This window comes from Meles meles, chromosome X (genome assembly GCF_922984935.1).
Source record: "Meles meles chromosome X, mMelMel3.1 paternal haplotype, whole genome shotgun sequence".
NCBI lineage: Eukaryota > Metazoa > Chordata > Mammalia > Carnivora > Mustelidae > Meles > Meles meles.
This window is the reverse complement of record NC_060087.1, coordinates 37188175-37212740: the sequence shown is the minus strand read 5'-3', so window position 1 is coordinate 37212740 and position 24566 is coordinate 37188175. Positions and strand designations below refer to the sequence as shown.

Genomic DNA, 24566 nt, shown 5'->3' with positions numbered 1-24566 from the left:
CTAGGGAAAAAAATACACCCACTTTTTCAGTTCTATTAAGCAACCCCCTTCCCTGTCTCACTCATCTGCTCATTTGTTCACTCATTGAATTATTCAACAGATACCTATGGCCGCCTGTGTGCCTTGAAGCGCACTAAGTTCCCAGGAGCCCTCGCTAAATAAGAACCCTTTTTCTTAGAGCTTACTCTCCATTTAATTTTGAGCATACATGAAGATTTCAGAATTTGCTCCCTTTAATTCTAATCTGTAAGTTTTCTTTATTATAAAATACTACAAACACTCAGCAATATGCCAAAAATAATATAATAAATACCCAAGTACTATCACACAGGTTTAACCAACTTAACATTTTGCCATGTTTGCTTCAAATCTCTCCAGCTGTAACCATATAACTCGAAGTTGGTTGTGTTATGCTGTGTATATTATGCACATTTTGTGCCTTTATTGCATACCTATAGGTCCAGGAAGAATATGGTATTTCGTGTGTTTTTGTATTTTACATAAATGATTTCATATGGTTTGTCTATGTTTTTGCAGTTGGGTTTGGGGGTGTTTTTCTATTCAGCATTGTTTGTAATAATTCTCCATGTTGATACATGCAGGTGTAGTTCATTTCATCAAAGCACTGTGTAATACTCCATTTTGTGAACAGTGTATTTCTCCATTCCTTTGCTGATGGATACCCAACTCAGATCGTTTCAGTTGTTTGATATCATGACCCAACAGCTCACTGAGCATCATTATATAAGTTTTCTTGTAAATGTGTTATGGTTCTGTCAGATGTATACCTAGTATCAGACATGGTAGACCATAGGGTGTGCCTATTTTCAATTTTACTCTATCACAACATGGTCCAAGATGACTGAGTCACTTCTAAATCTGTTTTAAGTAAGGCGTAGGTTCAAATCCTGTTGCTAGGCTATCAAATTCTTAGCTCCTCTGTTGTTTGACTTTACTATACCATACTTAAATTATTTCTATTTGATCTAAACAGTGATAGATAATGGGTGACTTCAGTTTTTATTAGAATTTTATTATTTCATCTGTTATAAAGGTTTAGGCATAAATGAATACAGTAGCAAATTATACAGGCTTTTTCAATGACAAAGAATATACATTTTCTGACATGCTTGTCAGTCTGCCAATCATTTAACTTACTTTTAAATGCACTTGAAATTAGTATTAAGTGCTTGAGTTTGAGTAACTATGTTAGTGATTTGAGAAACCATGACATTTTAATTCTTTTGTGGTTAAAACCATAAATTTCACTTAACTTTATAATCTGTGTTGAGTGTTAGCTTAACAGCCTATTTTGAAAAGACGTTACATATAGATTTAAAATCTAGTGATGAGTATAAGCTTTTCTTTCCCTTGAAATAGTTTACAACTAAGCAAATGAAATATCACAAATAAGCAAAGAGCTTTGAACAGGTCTGAGCTTTGCAAACGCTAGAGCTTTGTTTCATAATTTTTAGTTCTGTAAGGAATTAAGAGGTTGTGTTTTCTCATCCTTTTTAATGTGTTTCCCTCAAGTGCTTTAAGCAATAGACTGAATTTTAGCTGTGGCAGATGTATCATGCAGAGAGTATCCTGGCTTAAATTCTGAAGTGCTCTCACTTCTGCTCCCTTCCCCTTGAAATCGTCTAGAAAGAAGTTGGCACATTATTTTGCGGATGTTACTGGACATCAGGAAATACATGACTGGATCTAAGCAGCTATTGAAAGATGAGAAAACCAACATGATCTCGTTGGTTTTGTGAATGATTTCCTTCCAATAGCAAGACGGGCTATTTAGCTGTGAAGATATATAGACAAATCGGAAGGCATGATAGGGAACAAAACATACAGTAAAAATGATAAGTACGATAAAGGAATTCCGGGCTGTTTTGGCATATTTGCCAGAATTGGGAAATTTTGACCTCCTTTTGGAAATCCTCAGTAGATTCTTGCCGATCTTAATATATGAAAGGATTATTAGTAAGAAAATTAGCCAGAACATTACCACAAGAACGTAATTAAAAATTGCTTCTCCTTTGGCATTATGCCTCTCTCTGTAATGAAAACACACTGTGGAATTATGATTTCCTTTAAGGGTTAAGGTAATCATAGCTAAAAATCCAGCAAGAGCAACTGTCCATACTGTACAGCAAACGTAAATACTTTGTTTGGTTGTTACCGCCCTTCGTTGTTGTATAGACCGATTAATTTTTATGTAGCGATCCAAACTGATAAATCCAAGCAAAATAATGCTAATGTACATGTTCATGTAAAATAGTGTTCCCACAACCTTGCAAAGGATCACACCGAGTGTCCACTGGTTCCCGTTAATGTGATACATTATTCGGAAAGGCAGGCAGAAGATCAGTAAGAGATCTGCAATAGCTACATTCAGTAGGTAAATCTGTATGGAATTTCTTTTGCGGTGGATACCCAGAAATACATAGAGGGCAATTATGTTTCCAACCAGTCCCACGATGAAAATAACAGAGTAGGATATTGTTAACAGGCTGGAGAGTAGTTTCTCATCCATGGAACAGGTACCATTTGGAGTAGCAGTAATACCAGGTTGATTAGGACTGCTTGGGTCTTCTGAGTGGTTCAGCCCTTGGATGCTATGACTGGCCATAAAGCTGTCTTTCTGGGAGGAGGAAGGCCAGCTGCCGGTTGAAGCACTCATCGTTGTTACCATGTGACTTCTTATTGTCCGGTGTAGGGATCAAAAAGCAGAGGTGCCCAATGACATCTTCCTTGTGTGTAGCTTTTATGTCTTCAGATTTTTCCTGCAACAGAATGCAGCATCAAGTCATTTGTCATTTTAATAGCAGTCGCTTTAACTCAAAGCCCAAATAATCCATGATTGATCTTTAGACGTGAGAAACTTTGACTATCTACACTACGTATGTAGCAGCATTACGATATCACAAAACAAGCAGTAAATGTAGGAGAGTCTTAGGGAATGTCCTGCTCTAACTTTTCCTATGGCTGCTGTATACGTTCAAGGTTTATTTCACTTTCCACAGGGAGTTTTTTTTATAGGAATAGAGACGGAGGTGAAGAGAAGTGACAGCTCACATTGCTCAAAGATAAGGGACATCCCTAAGGTAGTTACAGCCATGAGTGAGCTGGGCCCACTGCTGACCCCTGCCCAGCTTCTTGCCTTGACGCCTTCCCTTGGATATGGCGTTCATTCATTTTGACAAGGGTTACCACATAGCATAAGACAGATAAACTGTGGCAGTCCTCCATTCCAAGATATAAATAGGAAAGAGTCCTCAATCTCTTCCTTTGCAACCTAAGACTGAGTTGGGCGTATTAAAATCATTTGCCTGCAGGGCAGGCAGACCAAGAGAGCAGAGCACCTGCCTCCTTAGGCAGACTTGTTGTAACACTGCAACAGGAGAGCAAAATAGCCAAACAAAACCAAGTCAGGTGGCAACAGCCACCAGTTGGGCCAGGCAGTCTCCTGACCTAGAAATCTAGAGTGATAGTGAGATGGAAAACAGGATGTGCATTCCAGGATTTTGAAATAAGTAACTGCAGCTTATTGTGCCCTGTGTTAGGTGACTGTTGCTAGAACCTTGTAAGAGATAGAGTGTGGATTCCACTTGTTCGTGGCAACAGAGAATGTTAACAATGCTACCTGTTCTTGGCCTTGTCCTGGGCATTGATTGCTATGAAGAACTCAGCCTGGGAGGCCATCCTAAGGAGCAAGAAGACATGAAGAGAAGGTTCCAGGAGGTCTCATCCCCTTCCTTTCTTAGAGCAACTGCCCCATTTCTCTACAGTGGCATCTTAGCAGATATAACATAAAGATGTTCAGAGCAAGGTTACCAAAATCAGACCTAACTCTGTGACCTTGATCAAACCAATTAATCTTTTCTAAACCTTCGTTTTCTTATCTGTAAAAATGCACAATGTGTATGAAGAACTTAACCCTAGCATGTAAAAGTGGTCCATGAAAATTAGCTCTAAAAAAAAAAAAAAAACACCTTTGGACTAATCTCACTTTAGTAAATATTTCACACCTGGCTAAATACTACATGGAAAACAAAGGTGACCAAGACCACGTTCCTGCTGTCAGTAAATGTTTTTGTAGGCACATGCATTCAAATTCTGAATGCTGTCGTGTAAAGCAAATTTGAATTACAGTAATTCTTGATGTGGCATGATACACAGAAAAAAAACATTTGGAAGAACTTATCTTAAAAGTCTATCTATAATTTGATCGAGAAGAAACCATGCCATTGAGGGTAAAATTCCAGTTTAAAATATTGTCAAAGAGGGAAAATTGATTCCAGGGAAGAGGAACCGACTGGTAAAGAGGAAGTTATGTAATCCCTGGTGAGGGCCCGTCTGCAGAGTTCAGGTCTGTCCTGTGTCTCAACTGCAGGAAGACCGATGTCGGCGACGTTTATAGAAACTTACAGGCATGTTTCTGGTGATCTGAGATTCTAAAAGGAAAGGGCCATCTAGGAAGAATGGCGGGTTGCCAAAAAATGAAGCGATAAATGCGATCTAGATTACCAGGAAGAGGAAAAGGGTGCCTGAAGGAGGGATTTGCCTTGTGTGTTTACGTGGGGAGCTTGCAGAAGCTCAGGTAGAAACCTTTCATTGCCCCCCAATGAAGAGGAACTTGATGGCAAGTGATGGGATTTTGAGAGCTCAGACAGCCGAAACGACTGTGAGAACTCCTCTGTGAGTAGTAGTAGTTCTTTTGGTTTGGTTTGGGTTTTTTTCCTCCTCCCGTGCCATATTTTAAACCCCATTAGGGTTCAGAACCAAGTCCTTTTCGTTTGCCTCTCAGCCCAATAAATATTATTGAATGAAAGAGGGTATTTAGTAGAAAAGTAGGTGAAGTTGTACAAGTACAGGAGGGGCTTGAGCTGCAGTAAGAAACTAAATTGCAATTGACTGTGGTTGCTGTGTTGGTAGCGTTCTGTGGCTGCAGCAACAACCAACCCCCTTCTTTGGCTGAATTCGTAGACACAGAGTGCCTTAGATGAAGACCGTTACTACTAATCTGAGGGGTGTTACTGCCAGTTCCAAGCTGGGAGGACCTCAGAGCCTCACCTGGAATGCAGTGTTTCATCCCAACAGCACACATGAAACAGGCACAGAACAAAAGGGGAGGAAAGCCCAAATCATGTCTTACGAGCAAGCTGAAGGAAAAAAGCACCCGATTCTGGAGATGGGAACGCTTTACAGAGCCACGGAGAAAAGAATTTCACCTTGTGATCTGTGTTTTCAGAAAGCAGAACAAGGACTAGTGACTGGAAACTGCAGAGGCAGATGTGGCCTCCTATTAAGGAAATGCTGTTTTAGAATGAAACAGGCTATCTTGGGAGGCAATAAGGGTCTTAGCCCCAGACATCTCGAGACAACCACTGATTGGGTGCTTTGTAGAAGAGACTCTCAGTGCCTCTCAGTCCCGGCTGCCTATTAGAATCCTTTTGAGGGCTTTTTAAGGGTATCCATGCCTGGCTCCAACCCCAGATCTCCTGATTTAATTGGTCTGCAGTGGGCTCCAGGCAGTGGTTTCCTTTAAAAGCTCCTCAGAGGATTCTAATCTGCAGCCAGAATTGAACCCTTGAGCTAGATGGCTGGGTCCATAATAATATTTATTTAGCAGTTGCCATGTACTGGACAGTGTGTTAACCACATTGATATTACTTCATTTGCATAATCCTCATCGTGACCTTGTGAGGTAGGTATTCCAAAAGAAGTAATGAGAGATCAAGAGGTTGCCAACTTTACCCGTGACCGCACAGCTCTTAAATGGCAGTACCAGAGCTGGAACTCTGCCTAGCTTTTAGGGTCCATGATCCTTTTCGCTAAACCTCACTCCTCCTAATCACACAGGATCAGCATTTTCTTTTTTAATGCCGAGTGCTGTCAGCAGTATCTAGACATGGGTCTTTAACTTTATCCACATTAATGATTTTTTAAAAGATTTTATTTTTAAGTAATCTACGTTCGATGTGGGGCTTAAACTCACAACCTTGAAATCAAGAGTCACATGCTCTACCGACTGAGCCAGCCAGGTGCCCCTCACAGCAGCAATTTTAAGAAGAGATTATACCTTCTAGCTTTACTTCTTTGCAAAAAGGTCGTACTCTTCTCATTTGCTCTGTCCATTTTAGTAAGTAAAGAAGTCCAGCATTTACAGTATCACGAATCATTCATCAGAATGTTCAGCAGATCTCCCAGAGCATATCTTTTCAAACTTACTTCTAGGCCTGAAAGCCATCATCAAGATATTTCTAGAACGCCATCATCAAGATATTTCTACAAAGCACATATCCTGAAACCATTTGCTCCAGCTTCAATCTGACAATAAAATAAATTAGTAATAATTGGACAGGGTTGCCAGTAGACCTTTCTGGTTTTGCTCTATTTGTAAGCTTAAAGAAAATAAAGCAAAAGCAATGCATTTGTTTAAATAGTAATAGATGGCTAGTGTCCAGTCATTTATTATTAATTAACAAATAAAGCAAAAGCAATGCATCTATTAATTAACAGATTACCTTCTGTTTTACACTTAATGGCTGATTTTCACCTCCTTTACAGTGTGTCACTCACTCACTGTTCTTAAGGCCATTTATTGATGTTTTAAAAACTACTCATTTAAGAATGGCCAATGAGAACAAGAAACAAACCACTGTATTTGCACAGTGGACAAATTTCCCAGTGGGTGTTACTTGTGACTTGTGTGCTATATTGACATGGTCACAATGGTTTTCTGAGAGTAGATGGTAAAAGTTTTTTTTTTTTTTTTAAGGTCGTTACTTGACAAATCCTCATGTTTGTCCCCCCTGTGTTAGTGCTGCGTTGTACCCAGCACCACCACCCCCTGGCCAGTAGCTGCCAACTGGCTCATGTCTATAGACATATAGAAGCCTCAGCTTCTGTACTGGAGGCCAGCGCCCGACACATTCTACTGTGGCCTCCAAAGAGTCCAAGGTTTTAAATGCATTCTGGGTATGTTTGTGAAAACATCACATTGCTATGTGAAAATACATACCTATTCGGCAGTAATGGCAATGGCAGCAACCTTTCACTGTAGTTTGACTTGCTGGCCACTGAGTCATTCAGGCCATGCTTCAAAGGTCACATTAATTGCTGCATACAGAATCAAAATTGGAAGCACATTACTGTGGAAATAATACTATTACTAGTTCATTACGTTTTGTTATAAACTTAACTGTGTCTAAAAAGCATTTGGAAACATTGCAGTTGAAGTAACGACCACGTATTTTGCTTTTTCTTTTTTCTAATATTCACCTCATTTACTTCAGAAACACCCAACTTAAAATTTAATTCATCTGGCAATTACCATAAAATAGTAACAATACAATAAAGCACAACTGGTGCAAATAGGGAAACAGCAAAACAATAAAGTTAGTAAGTGATAGATCATTTATAATACATTGGAGATAAAATTCATTGCATATGAAAATAACTCTTAATGGGTTCAAGTGGCCCTGCAAGTCTTTATGGCAATATACAAAGGACAGCATAAGCAACGTGACAATATTGATACTACGAGCTTCAGTACCTGCAGTGACCTACAGTACTTCCAGTAACTAAGAGGACAGCCTCCTTTCAAGTCAAATCAAGGCAGAGAGGTTTCATTCAAGCAGTTGACTCGGGTCTCTAAAAAGCAAAGTGCTGCTAGTCACCAAAAAGCAGGTTTCACTTTTAGTATTCAGACAATCAAATTTTAACTGAAATAATGGGTCATTTATAGAGTTGAAATCAAGGAGTACTCACAGGTCAGGCTCTCTTGCAGTAGAAGGAGCAGAACCCCAAGCTTCCCTAAACACAGAGACTTGTCTTTGTATGTCAGCTGGGCTCCTCCATCCGGTCGTGGTACAATTGGTTGAGGTTGCCTTTTTTTTTTATATTTGCATGTGGTAACAAGGTTTTTTTTTTCCCCTTTTCTTTCTTTCTTCAATATGCCATCCCTCCGATTCCTTGTGAAAATGTTCAGAAGCCCACCAGCATGCAGCCATTTTATGTGTACGCTCAGTCAACACTTAACCTTTAGAAAATCATTTCTATCTTTCATATGAATACCTTTCACCTTCACGATTGTGGGAGGTTTTCCCTTATCCCCCCCGAAACAAAAAAGTTTTATAAATTGTAAGCAGAGTTATGCATTCTCTGTTTTTGCTAAGAAATGAGGCATAGTAAGCACTGAATATGTTTCTTTCAGGATTCATTTTAGAAATTAAGTTTTTCACATAAAATGGCATTCCTGTATTGAATTGTACTAACATCAGTAACAGATTATTAGATATTAGATATTAGAATTATTTTATTCCTGTGGGTTTTTTTAAGTTTTATTTGGGTTGTACATTATTTTAGTAGATTTTCATGGATCCCTTTAAGACCTTGGATTTATTTTCTAAAACAATGTTACAGTCTTAGGACTAGATGAGATTTATGACGGTATTCTCCCCTTTTTATCACTACGATAAATTCTCCCAAGTAAACTGAAATCTCTGTTTTAAAGAAAATAATGAAGGGATTCTACAGTTTTTATTTTTAGTCCAGTATTTAATGACTATCTGTCCATCTATGTAACTGCTGGCCCTGCAGTTTCATGGCGTTTCCCTTTTTTCCTTGTCATCTGAAGTGAAAGATTAGTTTTTATCCTACCCATAATTGTTACCCTGCAGCTTTGTTTACCCTAAACAGTATTTAACTCATTAGGCTTTATCTAACATTCTCATTATTCCTGGGTGCATTCACTCTTCTGAACTCATATTCTCCAGAGCTTTTGGTTTGTTATGAATATGACACATGGGACAAAATATTTTAAAATTGCTAGAATGAAAATACTTCATAGCTCTTACTTCCCCTTAGAACTCCTGAGAAGGAAGAGGGTTACTGTGTTGGTCTGGCAGGAATTTTGTGTGTGTGCGGTGTTTAAAAAAAAAAGAAAAGAAAGATAAAGAAAAAAAAACCGATAGTATTAAACTTGCTTTCTTAACGATTTTTAAACAGTTCAGTACTATTAAGTATATTTATATTCTTGTGCAGCAGATCTTCGGAACTTTTTTATCATGCAAAAGTGAAACTCTACACTCACTGAACACTAATTCCGTTTCTCTACCCTTGGCAATTCCCTTTCTACTTGATATGATTTGGGCTATTGTAGATAACTCATTTGAGTGGAATCATATAGTGTACTTCTCCAGCTGGCTTTTTTGTTGTTGTTGAGCATAATATCCTCAAGGTTCACCCCATGTTACAGCATGTGACATGACTTCCTTCTTTTTAAAGCCACATAATGTTTCACTGTATGTATATGTATCACATGTTCTTTCTCCATTCATCTGTCAGTGGACATTTGGGTTGCTTCCACCCCTTGGCTGTTGGGAATAATGCTGTGATAAACAAGCTGTGCAAATATATTTTGGTGTGGCAGAGGTTTTTTTTATAACTAAATAGGTATTTATTAGCATTCTGTTTCACTAAATCTAATATAAATGTTTTTTATGTTATACCAGCTATTTTTCTATACCTTAGCCTCCATTTGCAAAATACTAATTCTGTTTTAATCTTCAGTGCTCTGGTGACCCTACCGTGACCAGATTTGAGTATATATACAGTCCCCGACTTACAGTGGTTCAACTTACGATTTTTTGACTTTGCAATTGTGCAGAAGCAATATGCATTCAGTAGAAACCGCACTTCAAATTTTGGTCTCTTCCCAGGCAAGCGATAGGTGGCCCAATCCTCTTTCGTATTGGCTGGGCCATGGCAGTGAGCCACAGCTCCCAGTCAGCCACAGCATCATGAGCGTCAGTACCCAATATACGTTTAAGCGTTCTGTAGCTGTGCAATCATTCTCTTTTTCACTCTGGATATAGTAGCCAATAAATTACCTGATATACTTAGCACTTTATTATAAAATACGCTTTGTGTCAGATGAGTTTGCCCACCTGGAGGCTAATGTAAGTATTCTGAGCATGTTTAAGGTAGGCCTGGCTAAGCTGTGACATTCAGAAGACTTGATGTATTAACTGCATTTTCAACTGACAGTATTTTCAACTTATGATGGATTTATCAGGGCATAACCCCATTGTAAGTTGAGTGGGATCTGTAATCTTTCTCTGGTTCTTCCCTTACATGAGCTTATTCCTATTCATTCTGAGGTTTCTACGTTCTGTCTCTCATTCTTTGCTCATTCTCATGTATCCTCTTCCTCCTTTGTTGGTATCTTAGCTCATCATTTATATAAAGATGGAAGTAGAAAAGCATAAATAAATGGATACGTTTGTCTGGCACCATCCATTACTGATATCACCATCCTCTCTCCATCTAAATCCCAATCCTGGTTAAATTCAGCTCATCACCTACTCCAGACCGGAACCCTGCTGGCTGAAATGAGGACTACTAGGTAACACCCAATTGTGTTGATTGTTCTCACTTAGCATTCATGACCACAAACCTCAAGTGAGCCTCAGTGCTGCCAGCAGTCCTGCTATATTTCCTTAGTCTGTCGGTTCTCAAAGCATAGCTCCCATGATCAACATCACTCAAGAACTTGTTGGAAATGCATGTTCTTGACCTTATCCCAGACCTTATGATGAGAAACTGGGGGGGGGGGGGTGGAAGCCAGCAAATCCATGTGATTCTGAGGCTGAAGTTTGAGAACCACTTCCTTAGTCAACCCATTGTCCCATTCTTTGAAAATATTTTTCCACACCTTCACACTGCTCAAGTTGCCAACAACCCCCTCTCCTTCCCCACTCCCGCCTGAAGATCACTTTTATTTCAACGTAAATAGAAAACAGAAGTACTCAGAAGAGAACTTCCTCATACTCCTACATCCCCATCTGCTTGCATCTACAGGTGCTCCCGGACCCTGCCTTCCTCACTGTTGCTGGGGCCAACCCCTCTCCCCACCTGCACACTATATCCCATCCCTTCTTTCTCCTGGGTCCTGTTTTCCTCTCCACGGGATCTTTCCCATTGGCACACAAGTGTCTTTCTCTCTCTCTCTCTCTCTCAAAGACAAAACAAAAACCTCCCTGAAAATTTCTAGATGCTGCTATGGACCCACCAATCATACTGTTACATGAAACTTTTGAATATCTGTATGTATTTTCTTATTTTCATAAAAGATAACAAACAATGGAAGGATAAACCAAAAAATAATACAAATACTTACAAAAGAGGAAGGAGAGATTAAGGGGAAGGAGAAGGTACAAAAGCTAGACCTCTCCGAATGAAATTTGTTTACAGTGTAGACTTTGGAATTATGTACATGTTTTATTTTTTTAAAGATTTTATTTATTTATTTGAGACAGAGCATGAGTAGGGCGGGTAGGGGCAGAGGGAGAGGAACAAGCAGACTCTCTGCTGAGCAGGGAGCCCGATGTGAGGCTCAATCCCAGGACCCCGAGATCATGACCTGAGCCAAAGGCAGACACTTGACCGACTTGACCCAGGCGCATGTACATGTTTTACATAATCCAAACACCAAAAGTCAAAATCTAATTCAAACAAATTGGCCTCACTGGGTAACAAACTGAAAGCATAACCACAAGGAGAATTCTTTTAAATGACTTTAGTGTGGGTTTTGGGGTGCCTGGGTGGCTCTGTCGGTTAAAATGTCCAACCCTTGATTTCACCTCAGGTCATGGTCTCAGGTTTGTGAGATGGAGTCCCACATTGGACTCCACACTCAACATGGAGTCGGCTTGAGAGTCTTTCCCTCCCCCTCTACCCCTCCCCCCACTCATGCTTTCTCTCTTTCTTAAATAAATAAAATCTTTTAATAAATAAGATGGGGTTGTTGTTTTCTTTTTTTTTTTTTTTTTACATATTTTAGACTTAGAGAAAAGTTCCGATAGTAATACAAAGAATTCCCATTGTCTTTCACTCAGATTCCCCATGTTAACATTTTTCTATGTTGGTTTTATCTTTCTCAGTTTTTCACTCTTCTCTCTTTGTCCGTCTATATAGTTCCTAAAAATAAGGAATTCTCTAAATAGCCATAGTAAAATGATCAAAATCAGGGAATTTATGTAATCTACAGACCTTGTCCCAATTTCATCAAGTGTCCTAATAATATCCTTTATAGCAAAAATAAAAACAAGATTATATATTGCATTTTAGCTGTTCAGTCTTTTCTGTCTCTTTTGATCCCTTTCATCTGAAACAGTATTTGAAGAATATGGGCATGGGCCCAGTACTCTCTAGAATGCCCTTCAGTTTGAGTTGGTCTGATGTTTCCTCACGATTCGATGCAGTTATGTCCTTTGACATGAATACCACAGAGTGTTGCTGAGTGCTTGTCAGTGAAGGAAGCACGTGCTCTTAATTAGTCCCACTATTAGCAGTAGTAACTTTGATAGGAGTGTCTGCCAGGTTGCTTCTCTGGAAAATTACTATTTTACCTTTTGTAGTTAATAAATATCCTGTGGGGAGTTACTCTGAGATTATACAAATATCCTGTCACTCTTCAGACTTTTACCCACTAGTAACTACCTTTTAATGGTTCTCACTTGCATCCGTTATCATGATGATAACTGCCAAATGATGATTTCTAGTGCCAGAATTTCTTTTATATTTATTAATTGGTTTTATACTTACATGAAAGTTTCTCCTTCTCTCTGTTCATTTACTTATTTACATCAGCACAGACTCGTGAATTCTTATTTTATTCAGTAGCAAGACAGTAATTTGACTGGACATCCTCGTGAGGATATATCATAAGAACAAAAAGAATCACAAAAAAATCTTAAACGGCATATGGTGGTTTTGTTGTTACTGGTAATGTAGGTACTTTTATACACACACCCTAGGGGATAAAGCAAATGAGTAATTATCTTAATGTCATTAGGTACCAATATTACTTGACAAAATCAAAGAAGTCAGGTAAAAACTCTATTTTAAAAAAACTATATATTAGTATGAATTGATTTTTCTCCTTCTAAAAAATACACTTTTTTTTTAGCTCTGTCCACTGAAAAGTCAAAGCAGGTATAACCCAGTAATAATAACATACCTAATGCATATATTGTGAATTTAAATACTATTTCCCACTAAACAGAAATGAGAGTGCATGGAGAAATGGTTGGTTCCAGATCTGGGGCAAGAAATGCACAAGACAAACCTCGGACATCTTCTGCCTAAAAGCAAGGAACTTCGCAGACCTTTAGAGTCTTACAAAAGGGCATAAGAGCTGACTTAAAGGAGCTCCTGCTGGCTAGAAAATGGGATAATTTGAGCATCAAAATGAATAATGGCTATAATTGGTTAAATGTATCAAACATATAAAAACCTATAAATTCACAATAGTACCCAAAAAACCATTCATTGATCACCTTTGGAGGTTACCTGGCAACCAACTTGTTATTCTGGAAATCGTTCATGGCGGCTTTATTCATAATAACCCCAAACTAGACACAGCCCAAATGTCTCTCAATAGGAGAATGGACAAACTGTGATATATTCATACAAGGGAATATTTACTCAACAGTAAAAGAAATGAACCACTGATCACAACAAAATGGATGAATCTCAGAAACATGCTGAGTGAGAGAAGCCTTACATAAAAGAGTGCATACTATATGGCTTTGTGTATATGCAGTTCTAGTATAAGCAAAACAAACTTACTTTTTTCAGAATAAGCAAATAACAGAATAGTCATTTGCACTGGGGGTGTGGCAGCAGAGATTGAGTGGTAAGAGGGCAAGGGAGGTTTCTGGGATGATAACATCTTGATAGGGATACAGGTTACACAGTTCTATGCTAGCTGTCAAAACTCTCCAGTGGTACTCTTAACATTTGTGCGTTTCACAGCATGTAAATTTTACCTTAAACATAATTTTAAATATTAAACTCAAGGGGCACCTGGATGGCTCAGTTGGTTAAGCATCTGACTCTTTTTTTTATTTGACAGAGATCACAAGTAGGCAGAGAGGCACACAGAGAGAGGAAGGGAAGCAGGCTCCCTGCCGAGCAGAGAGTCCGATGCAGGGTTCGATCACAGGACCCTGGGATCATGACCTGAGCCAAAGGCAGAGGCTTTAACCCACTGAGCCACCCAGGCACCCAAGCATCTGACTCTTGATTTTTGACTCTTGATTTTGGCTCAGGTCATGATTTCAGGGTCATGAGATCAGGCCCCACATTAGGCTCCACACTTTCAGTGTGGAGTCTGCTTAAGATTCTTTCTCTGCCCCTCCATCCCCACCCAACATGTGCACTTGCTCTTTAAAAAAAATATTAAACTCTAATGACATGTGCTGAATTAGAGTGAAAAGATGGACTGATGGTTGGATAGAGGAATGAATAGATAGTTGATAAAACAAATGTAGCAAAATGTTCATTGTAGAATCTATGTGGTGAGTATGTGGCTATTTACAATTCTTTCGGTTCTCTGTTTTTGATAGTCTTCATACCAAAATACTGGGGAAAACCTCCATTTTGGAACCCCTAGTTATGGAGCTGGGCATCAGTGGCTGCTAAAATCATGGAAGAAAAGTCAGTGGTGAACATTGTAAAGATGGACCAAGGCAGGCAATACCTGAACCCAGTGACCAGTCCTGTGGCTAAAAGTAGGACAACCAGACATCATGTTCTTCCTGATGTGCTACAAAAAACTAAAGCATTAGCATGAAAAAAATCTAAAATTGAATGTGAATCTAATCAAGCTTCTAGATCTAACTACCAATTTACAAAAAACACAGGAACATATTAAATGACACCATGTAGATCCTATTAGCCAAGGCCAGATTGTGGGAGATTCCACAGGGGAAATTAGCTAGTATCTTAATGAATCAATGGCATGAATGTTTTTTAAAAAGGTAAGAGGAGGATATGGTATGGAGTCAAGAGATGTGAGACCTATGACCATCAAATGCAATGTATGGACCTTAAATACCATTTTGAACTAACCAACTGTAAAAAACAACAACAACAAAGTCTTTGAGATAGTCAAGGAAAATTGAATGTGGTTTGGTATTAGGTGATTTTAAAGAATTGTTCATTGTATTGGATGTGATAGTATGGTTATTTTCTCAAGTCATCCATTATAAATACTGAACTAATAACAGGTGAAATGATATTTGGTTTAAAAGACTTCAGCACAAAAAAACAATGGGGATAGGTGAAGCAAGAACAGCAGAATGTCAATAACTATTAAAGCTGGGAGATGGAGGGGCGCCTGGGTGGCTCAGTGGGTTAGGCCTCTGCCTTTGGCTCGGGTCATGATCTCAGGGTCCTGGGATCAAGCCCCACGTCAGTCTCTCTGCTCAGCGAGGAGCCTGCTTCCCTCTCACTCTCTCTACCTGCCTCTCTGCCTAGTTGTGATCTCTGTCTGTCAAATAAATAAATAAAATTTAAAAAAAAAAAAGCTAGGAGATGAAGTGTGGCACCTGGGTGGCTCAGTCGGTTAAGTGTCTGCCTTTGGCTCAGGTCATGATCCCAGGGTCCTGGAATCAAACCCCGAGTTGGGCTCCCTGCTCAGCGGGGAGCCTGCTTTTCTCTCTCTCTCTCTTTCTCTCTCTCAAATAAATAAAATATTTTAAAAAGGTACTCAGAGGTTTAATAATCTGTTTTCTCTAATTGCAAATACTAAAAAGTTTTTAAAAGGAAACTTCCTTAAAGAATAAATGAAATAAGATGGGATTGGGAGGGAGACAAACCATAAGACACTCTTTTTTTTTTTAAAGATTTTTATTTTATTTATTTGACAGAGATCACAAGTAGGCAGAGAGGCAGGCAGAGAGAGAGGAGGAAGCAGGCTCCCTGCCAAGCAGAGAGCCCGATGCGGAGCTCGATCCCAGGACCCTGGGATCATGACCTGAACGAAAGGCAGAGGCTTTAACCCACTGAGCCACCCAGGCGGCCCCCATAAAACACTCTTAATCTCACAAAACAAACTGAGGGTTGCTGGGGGGAGGGGGGTAGGGAGAGTGTGGTTGGGTTATGGACATTGGGAAGGGTATGTGCTATGATGAGTGCTGTGAAATGTGTAAACCTGGCGATTCACAGACTTGTACCCCTGGGGCTAATAATACATTATATATTTATTAAAAAATTTAAAAAAAAATTAAAAAGGAAACTTCCTTGGCTTCTCTTTCTCTTTTAGCTACATCCCATTCCCATCTCTCTGTTCCTGGTACAGTAAGGTTTGAAAGATACCTGAATATACTATCTCCACATCATCTCTTCCCATTTTTCTTGAACCTTGTGCAGTGGAGATTTTTGTCAGTATCATCCCACCAAAACCCCTCTTATCCAAATCATCAGGGACTTCCAGGTTGCGAGATCTAATGGTCAGTTCTCAGCTCTCATCTTAAATGGCCTCTCACTAGCATTTTGGGATACCACGCCACTCTGATTTCCTTCCTGCTTCACTGTCTAGGCATTCTCTTTCCTTTGCTAGATTGTTGTTATCTTCCTGACCTCAAACATTGCTGTGTACCAAATCTCATTCCTCCGACCTCTTTTCTTTCTTTTTTTTTTAAGATTTTTAAAATTTATTCATTGAGACAGAGATAGAGAGAATGAGCAAAGGAGAGAGGTAGAGGGAGAGAAAAAGAGGCATACTCCCCACTGAGCCAGGAGCTGGACGTGAGGTTCGATCCCAGGACCCAGAGATCATAACTTGAGTGGAAGGCAGACACTTAACCATCTGAGCCACCCAGGCACCTCCCTCTTCTCTTTGCTACTGGTAGTCACTCCCTGAGTGATTTCAATCTTTGCTGTGGCTGTAAACACTGTGTGCTATTGATCCCAAATTTACATCTCTAATTCCAGCCTTCCCTCTCCCACCTTTTAAGATCTCACACTCAATTTGTACAAAACCAAATACTTGATGCCTCTTATGAAGTCGTCTTCTGTGTTCCCAGTTTTAGTAAACGGCATCTTCATTTTCATTCAGTTTCTCAGAACAGAAACCTAGTTGTCACACTTACCGTCTTCTCTCACACCCCATATCCAGCAGCATCTCCTGTCAGCCTAACCTTTAGAACCTGAACTTGACCACTTCTCGCCATCACTGCTTCTGTCACGCTAGTCTAATTCAAATCCCCCATCTTCTCTTGCCTGGACAACCACAGTAGCCTCCTACCTGGTGTCTTCTCTTCCACTCTCATGCCCTTGCAATCTCTTCTCCACACAACAGCCCAAGTGATTTTTTCAAAACCTGAGATCGCTCATAAAGCTCCTCAGCTCACAGCTTTCCAGTGGTTTCCCATCTCGCTCGGCATAAAACCCAGGGTTCTGGCCATGGCTTCAAGCCCCAGACCATAGAGCCTTTGATCATGTGGATCACATTTCTTACCACTCTTCCCCTTGCTCATTTTCCCCCTAACACTGGCTTCCTTACTCTTCTCCAAACACAACAGCCCTCCTCATGCTTCTAGGCCTTTGTACTTATTGTCCTGTTCCCCACTCATGGAAACCTGCTTCCACATGACCCATGTTGCCCCTTCATTCCTGTCGAAGTTCACGTATTACCAGATCCTTCTTCTCCAGCCTGATCCCCTTACTAAATAGCAGCTCCTTAGTGTCCAGACCCATACCATTGACCTCCACCAGCTTTTACCTCATAGCACTTAACACTACCCGGTCTCTCATATTCATTTATACATATTGGTTTCTTTCATTTCCTATCCTCCAATTTTATGCTTAAGGATTTATTGAGAATGAGAGAATCCACACTCTGATGAGAATTACATAAATCTCAGTGTAACTGTAACTTAAGAATGACTATAGTCAACAAACTATAAAGGGTATACTTTGGGATTCTGATTTAAGCTTCTACTTCTCCTTAATAACGTGACAGACTGACGAGGAGACCGTATCTAGGTTTAATTTCTAGTTTCTTCTCCTACATCGTGCCATTCCTTTGCATGTTCATCTGCTGCACCCCTACACTAGAATCGTGCTGGGACCATCACTGTCTTCTTCTGGTCTGTTGTCCTCCATCTCTGAACCAACTGAACGTTCTTAAGGAGAGCAGGCTCTGTCCATTGTTTTCTGCAGAGCTTGGCTTGCTCTCCCATAAGCCCTCCTGGCTACTTTGTGTCTTGCTGTAGTGCACTCCTCATTCGTGTACACTTGCCTTCCCTCTCCTCTGTTTCTCTCTCGCTCTCTCGCTCGCTCTCTCTCTCTCTCACACACACACACACACACACACACACACATTTATATTTAAGGGCTCATCTATTTTTGTGCTAGAGCCTCTATTATAAGGTCTTTAAATGTTTTTGGATGAAAAGAATAATAACTTCCAGAGTAGAACCCTGCTGTTTTCATTGAGCAGGGTAAGGATCCCTCCCACTTTTCTGTATCGTCAGATATCTCTCTGGGTGCACCAGTTCAGAGCTTTGGATTTGGGGGGGGCAGGGGGCCACTATCATACAGGCTAAAACTGTGTCATGTTATAAATGAACAAGTATGGGAAAGAACAAAAATACTATTCTCTTCCATGCCCGAAGAAGCTTGCTTTTTTTTTTTTTTTTTTTCACGAACCCATATTTTAAAAGCAGGTCATATGTGATATCAAGTCATATTGGGGAGCGTAGTATTTGAGCAGAGACCGAAGGTCTGCACAGTTCAGTGCTTTCCTGAGACCAGGTCCTACAGAGAAACCCTCATTGTGACCATGAAACAGGTGATTCTTAGGGAGCCCTGGTCACACAGCTACTCCTTGGGAAGGATGCTTTGCCTTGGACCAGAGGCCAGCCAAGTCATCACCTCTCTCCCTTCCCATTCCCACAAAGACAAAGGGCAGGTCCAGAGAAAAAACATGCCCAGGGAGAACATTGAATTCCCTGGGAGCCAGGTTCAATTAAAGTCATTAAATCTGGCTCTTCTTACTTGGGGATGGAATGAATAAAAAAAAAAAAAAAAGCAAGAGGATGGTGGGAGGGTAGACAAAGAACGAGCCAAGGATTAAGATACAGTGGCTCTGCAGGAAAAGTCAGAGGTCTCAAGAAACATTTTGGCAAGAGGTATAAAAAATATTTTTCCTTAAATGTAGACTATCACTCAAAAAAAAAAAAAAAGGAGAGAATATTGGCTCGAAAAGTTAGAAAATTCATCTGCCATACTTTAACATGCTTGCTTCCTGAGTAATTCTTAGCACCATACCTAATCTTAGAAGCAAATAATCCCTGAAAAACATTGGATAAACAGGTAAGTCTTTGGAGAAATCAACCAGAAGTGAGAATAGCACAAATAATTCAAGCATCCAAAATAATTCCAGGAGTTTTTAATGCATTACTGCATGGTCATGTTATTCAGTTTTGTGTAAATTGAATTGCTCATCTCCAATTAATCCTTATCTTTGGTTTGTTGTTTTCTGTTTTTCTTTCCAGCCCCACTGTGTTCTCCTCGCTTCAAAGGAAAACTCGGCACCTGTTAAACTTGGGGGCTTTGGGGTAGCTATTCAATTAGGGGAGTCTGGACTTGTAGCTGGAGGTAAGAACATTTTTAAAAACATTTCCTTCAAAACCTGGTCACTTTCAGCCTAGTGTAAAACTTTCAAACTAAATATTAGCCCATCCTCAGCGTTTTATACCAATTCCATCCCCCCAACCTCCCCCCCCAAGAAAGTGCTATCACAATTTTGAATTTAGTAACTGTAATTATGACTAGAATTTTAGTACCTTAAGAATATGGGGCGCCTGGGTGGCTCAGTGGGTTAAGCCTCTGCCTTTGGCCCAGGTCATGATCTCAGGGTCCTGGGATCGAGCCCCGCGTCGGGCTCTCTACTCAGCAGGGAGACTGTCTCCACCTCTCTCTCTGCCTGCCTCTCTTTCTGTCAAATAAATAAATAAAATCTTAAAAATAAATAAAATCTTAAAAAAAAAAAAAGAATAGACTCTGTGCTTATACTCTTTGTATTCCTACCACTTGGCAAAGAACTGACCCTGCATACAGAGATTAAAACAGTGTTGGAAGAAGGTGTTATCTGGGGCAAAGCGACTTCTAAGGTTGAACTGGATAGGGGCACCTGGCGGGCTCAATCAGTGAAGCACACAGCTCGATCTTGGGGTTGTGAGTTCAAGCCCCACATTGAGCATAAAACTTACTTAAAAATAAATAAAGTTGAACTGGCCAAATGAAGTCCATTTTAAAACATGTAGATTAACCACTTTCAGATTTACATTAGCGGCTAGTGTTTAATTTCATAGTGCTTTCCTCTTTTTATTTGTGAAAGAGTCCTGACCAAGCCATCAATCTGTGTATCTGGGAAGAGCAAGCAGATGTAAATGCAGACTGATTTTTATTATTAGCCAAAGCAAAACATAATTAGAAAACTCCCCTGCCAGAAAAAAGAAGTAGAAAAGTTAAAAATAGAAATTCTCTCCAGTAGCATGCAGAGGTGGATGCTAATTCCAGATTCAAGAATTTGGGTTTTTATTTATTCTCTTCGATAGACTCCAGCTCAGAATGCTGCCCTGTTTTTAGTTCTGTTCCTTAGTTTTGCAAGTGACTTAGTTCTCTAGTCTACAGATTATCAGTCTTCTATTCAATGCCTTCAATTTTCCATCTCCAGATACTGCCAGCCTTCACAAAGAGGAAAAATATAAAAAATGCCTGCAGAACATATTTGAACCTGTCATCCTCCATGAATACTTACATTAAGTTCAAATACCTGACAAATGATAAATATCAAAACAACAATCCATTACACAGGATATTTCATCTAATTTGATACACTATTATTAACATATCAAAGCAACATTAACATAGACCATCTTCTGAAAAATGAGCCAGGAGTCAGAGTTCTATTCTTAAAATTGTTATTTCATCACATTGCCCTCTAAAATTATGTTTAGATTTTCTTCTAATTTTGCATCTTTTCAAGCTAATCATTTCCAATAATATGAAGAATTGCAAGTTCAGTATAGCTTTAAAAACTGATTTTTTTTCCCTAATTGAAAACTTCCATCTGTGATTAGGACTGATCAGAGGATCAGGTAGTAGCACATCATTTAATCATAGAATCATTGAGTCTGGAGCTCTTGGGTGGCTCACTCTTTAAGTGTCTGCCTTCGGCTCAGCTCATGATCACAGGGTCCTGGGACCCAGTTCTGCATTGGGCTCCCTACTCAGCAGGAAGCCTGCTTCTCCCTCTCCTACTCCCACTGCTTGTGTTCCCTCTCTCGCTGTCTCTCTTTCTGTCAAATAAATAAAATCTTTAGGAAAAAAATCACTGAATCTCAGGATTCCAAGGGGGCCTTAACTTCCCCAGTCTTAAAACCAATTATCACATTCCTTCATAAAATTTCCAGCAAAAAGCTGAGCTCAAGTTTAATTCCCCACATAGCAAAGAAGTCACTGTGTTCCAGGACTGTATTTACATTTTTAGAAAGCTCCTTAAGTACTGAAACACTCATCTTCACATTGAACAGAAATCTGTCTTCTTATCACGTCCACCCAGTGGTGCTAATTGTGACCTTTGGAGCCACACTGAAGAATTTTAATCCTTCCAGATGATAACCATTCAATGTTTAAAGAACAATATCACGGACCCCTAAGTCTTATCCAGATTAACTTGGCTAGGTTAATTTAGCCCTTCCTCATATAAACTGGTGCAGAATCTCACAGTGTGCAAAGGATGGAGCCAAAACTGAGCACAACCATAGGTACAGTCCAGCGCACAGGAACTGGGGGCTATTGCCTTTTTTGCTGTGGGTCTTACATTTCTATTAGACTCCCCAAATAGTATTAGCTTCTTGGACAGCCACATAACACCACTGGCTTATACTGATCTTACAGTCAATTACAGCTCCCACGTTGTTTTTATACAATTGTTGCTATTAAACTAACTCAAATCTGGTATTTGTACAGAATCACCCCTACACAATTATAGGGGCGCCTGGGTGGCTCAGTTGGTTAAGCATCTGACTCTTGGTTTTGGCTCAGATCATGAGCAGGGTCATAAGGTCAAGCCCCACATCGGGCTTCACACTCACCAGGGAGTCTCCTTGGGATTCTCTGCTTCTCTCTCTCTCTCTCACTCTCAAATAAAAATAAACAAATCTTTTCTTTTTTTTTAAAAGACTGCACAGTTATAACAAGTAACTTCTGATGTTTACATCCCCAAGACTAAGGGTGTGAAATGAAATGACACAAAGTCCTTTCATATGTTCTATACTAGCCATGTATATGGCTTTGTTTCTCTTTATCTGGGTCCATATCCTGTTAGGATTCAACATGGTATCAGCTTCATATTTTAGCATGCATCTTGATTGAAGGGGAAAAACAGATTCATTAGATTTATCTAGACATCTTTTCCACATTAATCTACTTTCCTAAAATCCTTGAGCCTTTCTCCTGAATTGTATGATTATAAAACTGATTTTGAACCTACACTGTATCAGTTGTAGAAAATTTATTTTTCTCAGTGCTTCTAGAATTAAAATACTTTCTGATGGTCAAAATGTCATTTCTTAACATACCTTTCCTTACAGTCTTGAAATAACTATTTCAAGCATTACAGTGTCTTTAAAAATACAACATATATAGATAAGGGATAAATGATTTCTTTTAGAGAAAGTTTTCTTATTGTTTAAGGTCCTTGTGAAATTATTCTAATATTAGCTCATTTGCTAATGCTTATTAACAGAAAACTGTTTTCCTGTCAGTTGGAATCTTTGATTACTCAGTAGAATGGAAATAGAAAAGGATTCTCTCCTTTATATGTTCCATATAGTAGAAACTGCTTACATGTTCCATGTATTTACACTTAACCTATCTGAAATTCTGCTATTTGGAAAATTCATCTATGCAGAAGACAACTAGGAACCTACAAAAAAATTATTTTTGGAGCCAGACATTTGTTGACCTTAATACCCATTCATGGTCCTCTCAAATGAGCATCTAAGAACATACTCTCTGAAGTGGCATGCTGCCATTTTTCATAGTTTTGTGGATTCATGTGCCTTCATACCAGGCATCTGTTACTCCCTCTGGTTGGAATACCTTTGGTCATTTTCTCTATCTGTTTAACTCTTACTGCTCCTGAAGACTGAGAGACTGAGCTGACAAACCTCCCTTCTTAAAAGCAAGCTGGCCTTCACCATCCCAGGTTTGATCACCCTCTTCCTTCTCTTCCATATTACTGTAACTATCTGAGCTACATACCTCCATGTAGTATTCTATGCAGGGACTTGCAATCATATCAAATACTGAGCTTTATGAGGGCAAGAAGCATCATGGTTTAACCCTCTGTATGTCCACAGCACCTCCCACTGTGCCTAGAACCCAAGCAGGAACTTGGGAAATTGTCACTAAATGAAAGAGCCTGCTTGCTAATCAGTTTCTGGTTAATAGCAGATTTTATGCAACAAATTAGGAGAAGACAAGGCTAGAAGAGACACAGCGAGAAAAAAGACATGAAAGCCTGACAGAAAGTACGTTGAGCGATACCAAAATGTAGAAAGCACAACCCCCTTTTAATACTGAAGAACTCAACCCTTGCTTATCTGTGAAGTTCCTGAGGGCATTTCTGTTCCATAGCATAGTTCTTTCATTGATAGCCACAAGACAATCCGGAGTCATCAAGAAAAGGCTGCATTATGTGCAGCATCTGAAGTCAGAAAAATTGTAAAGAAGTCAGAAAATTGTAAAGAGGAGTGCCTGGGTGGCTCAGTGGGTTAAGCCTCTGCCTTCAGCTCAGGTCATGATCTCAGGGTCCTGGGATCAAGCCCTGCGTCGGGCTCTCTGCTTAGCAGGGAGCCTGCTTCCTCCTCCTCTCTCTCTCTCTCTCTCTCTGCCTGCCTCTCTGCCTACTTGTGATCTCTGTCAAATAAATAAATAAAATCTTTTAAAAAAAAGAAAATTGTAAAGAGAACCATCCAAAATTATTTTAAAAAGCTTTGGGTGTATAAAGATTCAAGTCCTGGCTATTCCAAACAGCTCCTTACCTGAGGTTCTAGGCATTGAGGTTTTATTATATTATCCCAACGTCTAACATTTAAATATTTAAATGTTTATCTGAAGTATGTCATACACAGTGACATTTTATTTGGTTTGGTAATTGACCACAAAATTCTAAGAACAGGAAGTCAAAGTCATAAAAATCAAGTGACCGCAAAGAAGGAAAAGTCAAACTATCACAAACAAGGAGTCCAGGAAGATTGGTGTACACTGAAGGTTAACTCTAGTCCTTCACATTTGATCTGCACAAAATACTGTAAAAATCTCATTCCTATATATTCTTTCCCCCATCATCTGTGAGCAAATTCTTGAACCAAAAGACATGTATGTTCCTTAAGGATGAACACTAATTCTCCAGAATGGAGTAGTCTTTGATCCAGATAAATGGAGAGAACCTCCTTTTTGAGTTGTTCAGCTCTTTCTTGTGTAGGAAGTGGTAGGAGTCAAGTTGAATTTCAAAACATCATCCCAACTATAAGAACGTGCCAGCCTGATGCCATAGTACCCACACCCTCACTGGTACCTTGATCTCTGACCCTGCTTTTCCCAGCTCCTACCATCAGTACAAGGCAAATACCTTCAGCGGCCCAGCTCTGTCCAAGGCTTTTCATGAAGTACGAGGCTTAGCTCTCATCATTTGA

General features: G+C 39.6%; 2 protein-coding genes and 1 long non-coding RNA gene across 15 annotated transcripts in view; 1 reads left to right on the top strand and 2 right to left on the bottom strand.

Moving 5' to 3' along the window:
• Nucleotides 1-24566, top strand: part of CASK (calcium/calmodulin dependent serine protein kinase) — a 343974-nt gene that overhangs the window by 202721 nt on the left and 116687 nt on the right. For all 13 annotated transcript variants that reach the window (XM_045994396.1, XM_045994399.1, XM_045994395.1 and 10 more), the window contains exon 6: nt 19353-19455. In XM_045994396.1, coding sequence (XP_045850352.1) covers nt 19353-19455 — 103 coding nt within the window. The remainder of the gene's footprint in view (nt 1-19352; nt 19456-24566) is intronic.
• On the bottom strand, nt 1018-2713 carry GPR34 (G protein-coupled receptor 34; the record flags this gene model as incomplete). Its single annotated transcript, XM_045995781.1, has 1 exon — nt 1018-2713. A coding segment is annotated over one exon (1176 nt), but the record flags the coding sequence as incomplete, so codon positions are not given.
• LOC123934362 lies at nt 7021-7832 on the bottom strand. The gene is made up of 3 exons (XR_006816789.1): nt 7771-7832; nt 7556-7653; nt 7021-7119 (listed from the first exon to the last, which is right to left on the bottom strand). It is a non-coding gene; the product is annotated as an uncharacterized LOC123934362 (long non-coding RNA).